The 14,942-nt window shown below is 39.4% G+C and overlaps 1 protein-coding gene across 1 annotated transcript in view; it reads right to left on the bottom strand.

Moving 5' to 3' along the window:
* GADL1 (glutamate decarboxylase like 1) overlaps positions 1 to 14,942 on the bottom strand; it is a 68,999-nt gene that overhangs the window by 28,003 nt on the left and 26,054 nt on the right. The window contains exons 11-13 of the mRNA XM_005423390.2: positions 12,176 to 12,375; positions 7,873 to 7,924; positions 4,777 to 4,866 (exon numbers count right to left, since the gene is read on the bottom strand). Coding sequence (XP_005423447.1) covers positions 4,777 to 4,866; positions 7,873 to 7,924; positions 12,176 to 12,375 — 342 coding nt within the window. The remainder of the gene's footprint in view (positions 1 to 4,776; positions 4,867 to 7,872; positions 7,925 to 12,175; positions 12,376 to 14,942) is intronic.

Raw genomic sequence — 14,942 nt, forward strand, 5'->3', positions numbered from 1 at the left:
CACTAGCAGTGACATATTTAGGACCTTTCTTATGCATAAACCTGATTTCACTGCATTTAATACTGTGATTATAACTCATGTAGTTTTTCTCTTGTTCTTCCACAATGCGGAGAACAAACTTTGTCAATATAACCAACTGGAGATCTTGTTTTCCCTTCCCATTCAAATCTTGTACCATAATCAATAGGTATTTTAAATACATAAATACTGCTGAATCTGGTCCTTGATTAGGTTTTTTTTTATTTACACTACAAAGATCACAAGATTCAGGGGTTGCCAAGGCAACACCTCTTCAACCTCCTTACATTTATGCTTTGAGATGAAATCTCTCATTAGGCAAATGTATCACAACACCATTCAGGATGACAGGAGATTTTACAGATATGCCTTCAGATAAGAGATATATTCTTCTCCTAAATAGGACAGAAAGGCTGGAATAAGGTTACCTTTTACTAAGGTGAAGAGAGGAGGGGCAAAATGGTATTCCAAGCTATACAGGCTTTAGTAGAACATTACTACTTTAACATGACTTTGCATCCTGAGCCTTCTATATCAGCCAATAAATTTTGTATTACTTGGCCAAAAATCCTCAAAAGGAAAGGAAGGAAACAAAACCAAAAAACACCAACTGCATCACAGAAGTGGAGTCTGAGACTGAGATTCTAGAATTTGGAGTTACTGAATCTAACAGCTGTGTATAAAAGCTTTACTGAACCATTGGAAATCTAATACTCCAGCATATGTTTTTTTAGAACTACAGAGCAGCAAAGTTTAGTAAATCACAAAAGGCTTTCTAGGAACCTACTGCTGCTTTTTGAACCTAGATTTTGAGGTCTAAAGTGGTACTTAGCAATAAACCACTAGCCTTCTTTACTGAGCAGTATTCATTACATAGCACTCTACCTACAGTCATGCTCCACGATCATTTGGCAAGGCCAGGGTCCTGCAGGAGGAGGGGTCTGTTAAAACAGTTACTTCTGTGTTGTCTTTTAGTCTGCAAGACCAAAGTCTGAGTTTCGCCAGACTACAAATTGATCCAGAATGAGTCAGACATAGCTAGCTGACTGGGTTAGCAGCAGGATGGCAACAGGACAGTTCGAAATGTATCCCTCCAAACTCTTCCTTGTGTCCTAGCATCCTCTGTGCTGCCAGGAGGTTTTCCAGAGGTGCTATCACTAACAATCAGCTAATTCTACAACATCTGCACGCATTTCAGTATAAGCTGAGAAAGCTGACTTTTCTAAAGAGAAGATTGTTGCAAGAATGTGCAGAGATATTTGTAGGTACGAAGAAAATACTAAAACTGAAATTATATCTGCTTGTGTGCTTTTACTTCTTCCCTCACTCCCATTTCTGCCTTGCAATTTCCAGTTCAGCTTTTCTCACCGTGACCCCGTGATAAGCTGACCATTCTAAGCAGTAAACAAAATAAATCCCACTGTGTGTCACCAAAGGAAAAGGAGCGAAATTCCCACTGGGGGGCGCATACAGCACTGGCAAAGCCATCGCTCCTTCATCCCGACAATTATGCCAGCTCCAGGTCAGAGACTGCAGCCCCCAGTCTGCAATGACAAAATAACATCTCTGACAGATAATTCCAGGTGACTCTACCAGCAACTCCTCAACTACCACAGAGGGCCCGTTTGCAGGGTTTCTACAAGAAGAAATCTCTCCTCACTTTTGAAGAATGGCGCTGGAAAATGCTTTACACCGGGTCGCTTATGGGCTATACCATGTGCAGTGCCTCAGCATGCTGCTCAGTGCCCAAGGCATGGACTGCCTTGGACCATTTCACTGCACCCAAAGCCTTGCTGCACTGTTTATAGAACTAGTTTCACTACACAGCCAACTGCTGCTGTAATCCCAAAAGATCAAAGTGGTGTCAGACTGTGGATGTGCACAGAATTCCCAATTTCACACACAACAGAGGAATGTGCCATTCATGCTGTTCTTTACTTCCCCCACCAAACAACAACCATGTTGTTTTCTCACTCCCTAAATTGTTCAGGTGATGAATCAAATGACCAGTTAGTGGCTGTTCCAAATCCTTCAGGCTTCTATCACCTTTCTGTTTTGAATGTAGGAGATTCTGAAGAGCCCAAATTTCACAGTTGAAGGCTCAAGAATTTAAAACAAACAAACAGCCTACCCAAAAAAAAAAAAAAAAAAAAGCTTCTGAGAGACACATTCTATGTAGGACAACAAGAAAGCTGACATCAGAATCAGGTATCACACCACAATCCAGTCAGTCCCAACACATTTCCATATAAAATGGGCCATGGAAACTGGAGAAGAGCCAGTACAGCAGAAAACCTCCAAGGCTATTTTGCATAGGACTATGCAAATTCTTCACAAACCTGAGGACTTTAGATCTGAACAATTTGCTTATCAACTTTCACCAGCACTAAAACTCATATAACTAGCTTTAAAAGACAGCATGTTATTCTGAACAATATTGCTGAACAAGTAGTTTAATAAAATCAATTGCTTGCCCTAGGGATTTTTAAGACATATGTTTTCTTAATTATTGTCAGTTATGGAGGTCAACAAAAAGGAAGATTGATTTCTGGATAAACAGAATAACTGTGATGTTAAAATGTGGTGTGAAAAGAGAAATTGTGAATGAAAGCATTTTAATGCTCATTTTAGTGATATTATGGGAATATTCAGGAACTGCTTGCAATCAAGAAACTGTCACAGCCCCATCTGTCAATCAACAGCGCCATGTTACAACCTCTCCAGCCTTAATGCTCTTATCATTTACACCTTGCTGATCAGGATGGATTCCTTCTTGTCCAGCAATATATTTGTATTGATTAATGTAATATAATGACCATGATGGTTGCATCAGCAATGTTAAAACAAATTGATCTTAGCTGAAAAAGTCAAGTCAGTCTTATTTTTCTGAGCCAGTGCTGTCATCTTATCTGCTCACTGATACATGTTGTGCCCCAAACTGGCGTTCAGCATCCAAAAAGCAGAGTAACCCCAGACCTATCCCTGCAGAGAATCAGGAAGGTGAAATAACATGTTTTCACTGTGAAACAGGCTCGCTTCTGCAGTGTCAAACTGCTTCCCAGCAGTGTCTAAAATAACGCAACTAACAATAATCATTTGTTGTTTCCTCCAGGAGAGAAATCTGTGCTGTTTTCTAGCTTTTGTCTCTTTTGCACTAGATTTTTTTTTCAGGCTTTTATGGGGAAGAGTGAAATAGTTTATGTCTTAGAATTGGGATTTCTTAAGTTTTCATCAGAGGAGATATAAGAATCAAGAAAATGTCACCTTGCTCATGAAAAGAGTGGTTGAGATCTGCAGCAGTGGTCAGTTCTTCGAAGAAATTGCACGCAAGCTTCTTTCCCTCCAAGTACTTTTCCAAAAACACTGGCTAGGAAATTTGTATTTCTAGAATCAATCTATCTATATTGGTACATAAAATAAAGGCAGGTATCTATTCCCTACCCTGACTAGAAGCGCCATAGAGTAACAGAGCAAAGAACCAGTAAGTTACACTCCATAGCCCACTCAAAATACATGCTCAAAAGCCATTTGTTGTGCTTCATCCTTTCCTTCCTTGGTCCCATCTGTAGCCACATAAATCAAACAGTGACACTTGCAGCATTTTTTTCTTCTATGCCTTCCAGTTGCTCATTCCCAAATCCTCACTCTCCATGAGTAGATGAGCTGTTATAAAGCTCTGTATACATACATACATGCACACATATATACACACGCATATTCACATGTAAGGCTTCCACTCTAAGGAGAGGACAGGAAGCCCCAAACAAAAGGAACACAACCTTGTGAAAGGATGGTAAATGCCAAGCCCTTGCATCCATACTGTGGCTATGCATGATTCTGGACTACAAAAGTATACTTTCCAAAACAATACAGATGGGGTTAAGGAAGATCTCTCTCCTAAAGACATTCCAGCAAAAATTGAAAGTGATTCCTGTGAAAGCTGCTGAAATGAGAGCAGATGTCACAGGAAGCATGTATATAAAGTATGTATGCCTGTTTACATAGTATGCAGATGATATACACATCTATCTTCTAATTTAAACTTCTAGTAGCAAATTCTATGAAAAAATAAACACAGAACACCACAGCTCTTCCAGAAATGAGCGAACAATGAATTCAATTCAATTCCTCGTAGAATAACTTATTCAGTAAAACATAATACCACAATGTCTAGTGGTTTCTTAATTAAGTCTTAACTAATGATTCTCCACTAGTAAATTCAAAATTTTACTGCCGCTTTTTTTCCACGATGTTCATGATTTTCTATCAGCATGGCAAAGAGTTACCAAGACACTCATCTGTGAAATTTTCCCACAGAATTTTCCCATTGCTGCCATTTATGTTTAACATCAGAAATATATTCTTATGCACTTCCTCACTTGCATTATCATAGATTATCACAGATAATGCAAGCCAAGTTCCAAGGACAGCACTAAGTGTATGAAACAGGTAATGAATGAATAATTTGTCTAGACAAGAGATGCTCCAACACTGTTCCTCTTCTCTCAGTTCTGCCAGCTGCTAACAGCTTGGATAGCAAGCTGAATACTTGTTAATGCTTACATCTCTTATAGTAAGAAAAAAAATAATTAGATTCGTCTAAACTAATAAAAAACGTAGATCTTACCAACATCTATTTAAGGATTAAATCCCCAGTCAACTGACTGGTTCTAATGGTGAGCAAAGCTGAGGGCTATTTCCCATTCTTATCTGGCACACAGATTAATCAGTAAGCCTCAAGTAACACATCACACTCACCTGGTGCAGCTTCTGCCAAAATTCAGGTCCATCCTCCATTTTTCTTAAGCTTGGTGGAATGTACCAAAAGCAGACGTTTGCATACTCCGGCTAAACAAGAGAACAAGTGATTGTTTATAAGATGTAATAGGGACACATATCACAGCTTTTCAAAGAGTTCTGCTTTATTTTTTGTGAAGGTGAAGCCTTTGAGTTTATACCCTTTCCTTTAAAGCTTCCTCCTCCAAGCCACCTTTGGTTTCCTTTTTTTCGAAATTAGAAATAATTTTTCAAATCATCCATTCCTCTTCCTGCTGCCAGGGGCTGCTTTTTAATTTCTTCTTCCTATATCCATCTTTAACTGTTTTACTCAGTAAAAAACTTTGGCTAGAAAAAGTATTAGAGAGGTGCAGAAGGTAAGTTACAGAATTCATATTTGAAGCAACTTTAAAGAATACATTTTCTTTTTAGTGTTTTGGGGTTTTTAAATGGAAATTTCCAATCATGCCTTTTATACAAAACACAAAAACTCTGTTTTTGTGACCATTTAACACTTTCGCAACCTCATCATTTTTCTACTGAACAATGCCAATCTCCTCTCATATCATAGAGCACACTATACAGTGCTGGAGTTAATGCTGAATTTCTCAATTGCCACATTTTATAAGAATCTCAAGATCCCTTGCAGGGTGTGCACCATATCCTGAATATATCCTGTCTAATATCTAAGCAGGCCTTTTGAGCAAAGACTGAGACTTCACATGTCTGCTTCTCTCCAGGGAAATTTTGCCTTTAAACTCAGCAGAGTTTGCTGCAAGGCTCCCAGCCAAAGTGGCTGTTCACCATGCATTATAAAATAAGGCATTTTGTGCTTATGAGGTTTCTGTATCATATATGATTGAGAAAATGTTCCCAGCAGGCCAGTCCAATGTCTATACATTTCCTGCTAATTTGGAACTTTTTTTTGTTTACCTGTATAGAGAACAATAATATGAGGAATGGATACATTTTGTGATGCCATCCCACACAACCCACAAACCACTAAGTCAATCTTGACCTCCACTATTTGCAGCACAGCATTCAGATGGCAACTAGATTTTAATATGGATTATGATAATTTGGATTGTGAACTCACACACCCCACTCCTCTCCCACATGCCATCCTCATCAGTACCAGAGGAAAGGAAAAAACACTGTTAAAAGGGAGCTTGGTAGCTGAGCCACCCCATCTCTTTGCCCCACTGTGGATGTGGCTGTTATTATAATCCCAGGCAGTGTCCTGAACAAGGAGATCCCACCAACTGAGATGTTCTTCCATGAAAGGCCACTGAGGGCTGCTCATATAATTTTCTGCTTCATTCAAAGAATGCATTAAAGACAGTGAAATCATCAACAAGAATATCATTGTCAGCAGGAACTGAGCTGCAAACCTGCCGTGTGCTGCTGCTGAATGGAATAAAGATCAGTTCTTAAAGTCCCATTTCTTCCCCTAAAGAGCTTGCTTTGAGTACACATGTAAACACAGACTCTGAAAAGGCAGTGCCTTCCCCATAAGAACAAGGACTGGCTCAGTGTTATGGGGTTTACTTGAAAAACTATTTAAAATCAGATGGCAGGAGCAGACAGATGGTACACAGTACCATATTGCCATTGCCCATATTGCCTTCTTGATTATCTCAGTTTCCTGTCACACATCAAATACATCATTACCCTCTGAAAACACCATTCATCCTAGAAAACTACCCCCAGCCATGCTTCACACTCTATTTCTGGGTGTGTTGTCACAGGTCTTACTCAAGCAGGTAAGCAATTTTACCACAGAAGAGTTCAAGATGACTCAAGCACAAGTTGGCATTTCCAGGCCACAGAGCAATTCTCATTACAGGTTTTTCCTCGCTGCATGTATCAGAGGATCATTTTCCTAAGATCCTTGTCTGAAGCCCATCATCCCGTCAGAGAGGCCTTGCACAGCTGGGCCTCGTTGCCTCATAGCATCTTCTCTTTGAATTCCCATTGCTTATCCCCTGCACTCCTGAAAACTTTCTTAACCCTTTCAACTTCCCAACTCACAGAAAAACTCATAGGACTCAAGAAGATCAACTTCTTTCTCATAGTCCTCCTCTCAAATCCACTTTAAATCCAGATGCCTCACTCCTGCAGGAACTACACAGCAGCCTCTGCTCTTACCAAGAGTTTTCACCTCTACAGCAGACCTGGGCTCTCTGATAAGGTTTACAATAACAAGAAATGGACACCTTTTAACAGACTTGCCACTTTGCTGACCCCATCCTGTGCTGCTGGTCTAAAATTCTTCAACTGCTCAGCAGTATTCAAAGTTAAAAAGAAAAGTTTATATTGTATGAATAGTATAAAATATTTTTCACATTTTGTATTTTGTCTAGCCTAACCTGGAATGCTCATGGTGGCACTTACTCCATTTCCCATTCTTCTCCATGTACTCTCTTCCTCCTGATCACACACATCTGCCTGTCCTTCATATAAGCACACTTCCAACAATGCAAAAGGTTTTTATAAAAATGATAGGTCTTTGCAACATCCCCCAATAACCATCCCCCTCATTAACCAAAGAGCTGAGGATAGGTGAAAAAGCAGTACTCAAGCTCTATTACCTACACCCACCCTCCCCCAAACAAGCTCTCCAAACAGGAAATAAGCTGACAGGTTTAGTAAAACAAGTGAAACACAGAACTTTTGGGTAGCTTTTAGGAAGAAGGGAGTCAAAGTAGAACTAGGGGAAAAAATATGGACTCTAACTATGAAAAGTCCATTTTTAGGATCAAACTATTTTTCCATCCAGCACACAGTCTTATTTGTAGCTCTGGCAAGCATTGCTTTTTTTACAGCCAGCCTCTTCACTCTCACAGAAAAGTGCTCTCTACACCCCCTGAGGCAATACAGGACCAGAAGAAATTAGGTAGAATGATGGTAGAGAACACAGCCCATGTTATGTGTGTTCAATCATATCTGTGGACCTCCAATACATAAACTGACAAGATTAGGTACTTTAAATACAAGTTGGTAATTGACTAAAAAGAACAAAATCAAACAATTGAGGCTTCCTAACAATAACAACAGTTCAGTTCTCATTTCACTTACCTCTAAAAGAAGCTGGAATCCCTCTCTTTTTTTAATTTCCTCCACTAGGTATCTGTAATTAAAAAATTAGGGGCTTAAAGCATAGAACAATACACACAGACAACAGCAAAAAAACATGGTCTTAAACACATACTCCTTTTTTGGCTTGGGTTTGGCTTTTTTTTCCCACACTTAGAAAACAACAGAGTTAAACCTCATTTCTACCTGCTGTGAAAATGCAATAGCTTTTAGTTCCTGGAAACAAAAGAAGGCTACAGCCAGCCAAGGAGCACTAAGGAAAAGCCAAATTCTGTCCTCAGGCACAGATTTTCAGCAGAGCCACATGGCAGAAATTGATCCTATTTGCATCAGGTTGTGAACTTTCCCACTGCAAATTAATACCTCCATCCCTTGTTAACAAGTGCCGATGCTGGGCTGCCATGTTATTTCATTGTCACTCTGACACCTCTTGCATTCTACTATCACCAGGATCACTTAGCTCAGCCCAAAATTTAAAAATTTGAACATACTTCAAGCTCAGCAATTTTCCCAGTACTGCCCACATTCCATGAGGTACAACAGTGCAACTTTCCATTCAGTGGGCCACTGCTTACGTACTACATCCCTGGACCTCCTATGCTAACAGGGTATTAAAATGGGAATTTCTTTTCTTTCTCACCTGCCATGTGTGAAAAACACCGAAGCCTTCAATGGAGAGGTGGGTTTGAATCAAAATTTTGGATACAAACAGCTTCAATTTACAGAAATTTCTTAAAACATGACCACAACTTTGCCATGGCACATATCACACAGGAATTCTGAAGCAAAGAGGATGTAGATGGGAATTCTCTTTTCTTCTCCCCCCTTCAAAGCCTCACAAAGAAAAATTTCAACAAATTCACTGCAAATTCACACTGCTTTTCCATTCCAAGAAAATTTTAGTCCTTTACATGAAGATATTGCCATTTAACGTTAATAAATGTTAGTTTAACTGACACAGTTAAACTACTGATTGTGCAAAAATCTGTTCTCTTGCATTCACTATTTCGCATTTTCCTGTCTGAAGCTGCATTACTGGTCATCACACCAGTAACTCTTTTTGGTGAGAAATATTGTGAGAATAACCTCCCTTGGTCCTACCCACACACCTGAAACTTGCTCCCAGCAGGGACATCCCAGCACAGTTGTCTCTGCACTGCCTCTCCTCAGCAGACATGCTGCAGAAACAGGTTGGCTGGGTGAGCAATAAGCAATACCCTGGATGGCACACACTTTTCCAAACAGCGCCTGGGGACTTGTCACGCTGTTTATCATTACCAAGTGCTGTGCCTGTGACTCATTGCCTCCCAGCACACATCCCAGCACAGCTCTGCTGCAGTGGAGGGCCAGTGCCTGTGGCACACAGCTCAGGAGTTGTGCTGTGCACTGTTCCTCTCCCTGGAACAAGTTACAGTTCTGGTTGTTTCTGCCACCACCATTCAGATCCTCCCATGTGCACTTGTTTGTTATCCGGTTGTTAATGTCCCCATTGCTGCTTAGCAGACATGATTATCTGTAAGGTAATTATCTTATGTCAAACAAGCTTGCTGCTTCTGCCCTGTTTATTACAAGATGCTTGTCTGTGCCATAAAACCAATATTCAGCAACATCAGCAGGCTATTCATATGGCAGTGGCCTTCAATTAATTTTTTTCTAAATAAATTATGAAAGCAAAACCTATGCATAATCACTTTCCTTTTTCTTTTTTTTTTAAGGTCTTGAATTTTTAAAGCAATTTTGCAATGCTTAATATCTTTCCCTCTTACCTCAAGTGCCTTTATTTTATATCACCTAGGTATAAAATCTGACATAGGCTACCTGGTGTCAGTCAGGTTCACAACACTGTTAATCATGTTCTTAACTACACTGCCAATAACCTAAGAAGGCAGCTGTTAGAAAATCCATTGCCCATGATTTATCTTGCCAGGATCATTTGATGGCAGTGGAGCAATTTACTTTGTGCATCTCTCCACAGTTGACAGTGAAGTTTTATTATCATGTCACAATTGTGGTATGTTAGAGGGGCTTGAGTCTTAGTGAAGACCAAAGTACACAGAGAAATGTCATTTGCTGTGATTAAGCCTTGCAGAAAAGGAGGGGTGGAGATCTGCCATGGAAGTAGACATATGTCTGCTAACAGTGGGTGTCGGAAGAGGAAACAGGCAGAAAAATTACAAAGAAGATGAAGCATAAGATGCAGAGATGCTTATGTAATAACTATAGCTGTATTGTAAAAGCAGTTTATGTCTCTTTTGTTTTTAGTGTTGCTTTATAAAGCAATATCCCTACATCAAAGATAATTGGGGAGAAGAAAATACACAAAAAAAATCTGAAGCAATCAGTGGGATGCTTTACTCTACATATTTAAAAAGCAAGCCTTTCTAAAGAGACAGCATCACAATGTTCCCAGGATATTTAATACCCTGAAAGCATGATTCATCTCCAGAACAAGGAGATACTACTGGAATAGCCAATAGGCAAAGTTTGCTGCAGAAATACATGCCTGCAATTACCCTTTAAACCTTTGCAGCTCTGCTTGGCTACAAGCAAAAAAAAAAAATGCAATTTGCCCTTAAATTCTATAGTCAGTGGACTAAGTCCAGAATTAATCCAGGTTTTTGTTCAGGAACACTGAAATACTACCCTTGCAACTGAAGTAACATCTAATGTAACAAATGAGGAGAAAGGCTCTGAATAGCTGCATGGCTGAGTAGTTGGTAAAGCTGGTACGGTGCCCATGTCCATGCAAACTCAAGATGGCAATGCCACCACTGTGAAGAATCTATTTAATCAGACAATGTCTAAAAATTAAATTTCTTCCTAATGGAAGAATGAACCAAAAACCAGAAGAGACAAGTCAGTCACTCCTTAGAAGTGTTACCATCTGAATCCTAATGTTGAACAGAAATATCGATCCCAGAAAGGTCATTAATCACTACACAGTCAGTCAAATGACCTTGGCCAGTGACCTTGATAAGGCTGAATTCTCCTACTGATAGTGGAATTACTTACTCTGAACAGACAAAGAACAGTACAATGCTTCGCAACAAAAACAAGGTTCAATTTAACCAGAACATATTAAAAAAGACATAACCAGCCAAAAAACTGAGCGGCTTTAAAGAAACAAAGCAGAGAAAAAGTCACAACTGTTTTTGGTTCCACTGTTTTTGGGTCTTTCTTTTTATTCCTTTCAAATCTACTCTGGGTTTAGGTCAGGGGCATTTTTATATTTATTTGTTTTTATCTCTTTAGGTAACTTCATTAGAGTCAGACTATTCCTTGAATATTGATTGAGGTAAACATTCAATACTTTTCTACTTGTTATTTCATATAAAAAGTAAAATGTCAATACCAATTATTTGACTTAAAGCAGTGTGTAGCTAGCTTGGTGTAGTTTTCATTATGCTTTGTCTTGTATAAATTCTGAACAAATATTTTACTTAAACTTTTTTTAATGGGCCATTACCTTGTTTCAAAATTATTTCTTCTAAGAGAAGACAAAACCACCTGTATATGGAAGTATCTTCCCAGAAACTAAGACATCACCATCACTTTATAAACCCCTTCTACCAAGAATTTTGCTGAATTCACTTGTGAAACTCAGTTCTGCAACACCAAAACCTTAATGAAATTGAAGAGGACAGGTGTGGGGAAGACCACAAGAAAAAGCTGTTTCAGTCCCTAGCAGAACATACTGTTAGCATTAAGAACTTCAGCAAACTTGAGAAAAGTCTCTCAGTATGTCAGAACAATATCACTTACATACATCCTGATACATACATTGCTTACATACATCCTCATATTAACACAGTGTCCTCATATGAGTTTTCCATGATCAGTTTTTTGCATTTCTTCTTTCACAAGGAATGACATGAACAAGAAACTTTGGTTCTTGCCAGACACAGCTTGGATTCTGGCACATAGAACTTCTTTTACATCAAAATCAGAATACGCAGTTGAACTAGAAGAAAGTGTTTTGGTAACTATGTCCTGTTTGTGTAGTTCAGGTAACATAAATGTTCGCCAATACAGACTGATAGCCTAATTTTGACTTCTGTGTTTGCCAACATTTATGCTTATTGCTAAAAGCAATAACTACTATTAAATATTGTATCAAATGTAATAACATTAATTATTATTGTTATTACTTCCACCTGTTATACACAAACAAAAGGATAGAAGCAAAGTGTAACAATGGGGTCTGTTCCAGGATATGGAGTATGAGCAGCGCCAACATTTCAGCCAATCAAACAGACTAGACATATTCCAAACTGTGAGGGGGTACCTTGCCAAAGCCAGTGCCCTGTTCACTCTCTCCTCAAGGCCTGTAGTTCCCAGTGCTTTCCACATCAGCCAGAATTTGAATGCATCCGGACGCCTGCTGCACTGAATGGACTTGTCCCCAGTGTCGTAGCTGACGTCGTAGAACTTGTCCTGCTGGAACAGATAGGCAGCCTCAGCAGAGTAGCACTTCTTCAGGAGGCCCTGTGAGGAAACACAATAGAGACTTCCATTGGTGATGAGCATCATCAAACCTCCTCACCAGCCAAAGCCTGTCTTTTCTTGGCTGTATCAAATTCTTATCAAACAGATCTGGATATGCAGGATAACATCCAAAGCTAATGGTGAGGTTTAAGAAGCCTGGATGAGCCTAAAGTTAGTGAATTCATACAGACAACCAGTATTTATTTATAAATATAAATAAATATTTTCTTCATAATGTCATGAAAGAGCAGTGATATAGAGCAGCAGGCTGAAGAGGAATTTTGACTCAGATCTCAAGAAATCATGGGAGTGGGTACCACAGAAAAAGTTGCCCTAAAACATATATGGATGTGAAAGAGACAGAACAAGGAGACACCTGCACCAGTCTTTAGATCGCAGAATCACAGAGTATTTTAAGTTGGAAGGAAAGGAACCCACAAGGATCACTGAGTCTAATCCAAGTGAATGGCTCATACAGGGACTGTACCCACAGTCTTGGCATTATAAGCACCATGATCAAGAACAACCCCTGAGGAACTTCCTACCTGTTCACAAATGGAACTTCCTACATGTCCACAAATGGCTCAATCCATTCCTGCTTTGGTCAGTTGCAGGTAGGGAAGATTTTAGCCCAAAGAAATAAATGTTTAGCCCTTACTGCCAAAAAGTCACTGTGGATTTAGCACAGGCTGGCTGAGCAGAAAAACCACAAGGAGATTAGTACAATACAATTTTTTTTCTCTTTCACAGAAATTTCAGACAAATGTAACATTTGAAAATAAACCTAAGAAAATATACTTTCATATATGCTAATCATGATTTCTAAATAAAATTATTTTTATTCAGCAATCTCCAGCCTACAGCTTCTGAGGGAGAACCTGGGCAGAGATGAGCAGCACAAAACAGACAAAGATTAATGAGTGATGTGGCAGGTTCCAGCAGAGAACAAGGCTGGGAAACAGAAAGCACAGAGGCTGCTACAGATTTAAAGGTGCAGAGGAAGAGAAGAGACATAGGACTGGCTGTTGGTTGAAGAATGAAATACCAGAATATACTCTGTAAAACTATGAAGTAGAGAGAAGGGCTGGCAGAAAGCAGGTCACAGAACAGAGATGAGAGTGGCCCTATGAGGGGCCCAGGAGACAGAAAACGTGGATCTGTCAGTGCTAAGAAGAGCACAACTCATCTTCCAACTCAATCTCACTCTTACTTGAGCAAACAAAAAAAGCATTTCTCATTTTGCCCTTTTCTCTGCATCTGCTGCAAGTCTGATTTTAAAACGGGACAGCGTCTGATATCACTCTTGATCAAAGTGTCATATTCCCACACCAGAGGTACAATTCTTGTTCTACATTCCAATATCCTACTTATGACTTTGGGACTGGCAATAAAATGGAGTAAAAAGGTCAAGACAAAAAAAAATTAATGAACTGGCATACACAGAATAACTCTGCCTCTCTCCTAGACTTTTCAATTCCCTCCAAAAAAGCAAAGCAAATAAAAAACTCCACCTACACACCTATTAATAGAGCACTAAAGGAGAACACCACCAAGGTTTTCTCCACAGCTTCTGTATGGGTTTGACAATCCCATTGTAATATTTGATAAAAGTACAGCAAATTTGGTCTGAACTCTTAAGTCACAGGAGCAGCACATTCAGCCTGGTGAAAAGGCAGTTCTTATGACAGCTTGGGGGAAAAAAGAGTTTGGTGTCTCCTCTCCCTTTGCAGAGTGATAATGTGCAGCTGCAGCACAGGATAGCCACAGCTGGAAAGCCAATGATGGATGCAGTGTTTTGCAGCATATAAAATTCTAACACCGACTTTCCAATTTTCTCAAATAAAGAAAGGCAAGAAGATGACATTAGAAATGACAGAATAACCAAGCACTGAGGCATCCATACTTTTGCAGGGTTTTTGCAGGTTTTTTTCCTCTGGCTAGCAGCTGCACAACAAGAAACAGGAGTCATTCTGTCAAGACATTGTGCTTCATTCATACCTGTACTTCCAGGAGAATAACAAGTTACTAGACATAGTGTTTAAAGAAAGAAAAAACAAGCAAAAAAGCAGCAACATCCACAAATTTAAGCTAATTGCTTTGTCTCTTACTGACTTAAAATGTTGAATGATGTATCTGCAGTGTGTGTATAGCAGGGTTGATCAATGAGGCGCTATCTTCTGCCTTACCAGAATGCAATGCAGCTGCACAATAGAGGATGTCACAGAATACTAGTTCCCTCATGCCTGTCATCTGATAAAGAGTAACCATTGTTTATCACAAGAAACCTAAATGCAGTTGGCAACATTACAAAAGACTGAGAAGATCACTTAAGATCATAGGACACTTGCAGAATTACATAGTTTTTAAAAAATGCTCTAGAAGGAAAATGCAACAAATATTTTGATGGCCCTGAGTCAGCTTGTCTTGTTGATAATGTAGTTCATTATAAAATACAAAAAAAAAGGCAGGTACTGTCTTCATCTCCTGGTGCATCTGAAGCTGACAATACATGTGGCTTTATGATCCCTTTCCATCTGCTTATCCTACTAAGAATGCAACATGCTCAA

Source organism: Geospiza fortis, unplaced genomic scaffold (assembly GCF_000277835.1).
Source record: "Geospiza fortis unplaced genomic scaffold, GeoFor_1.0 scaffold231, whole genome shotgun sequence".
In the NCBI taxonomy this organism is placed as follows: Eukaryota; Metazoa; Chordata; class Aves; order Passeriformes; family Thraupidae; genus Geospiza; species Geospiza fortis.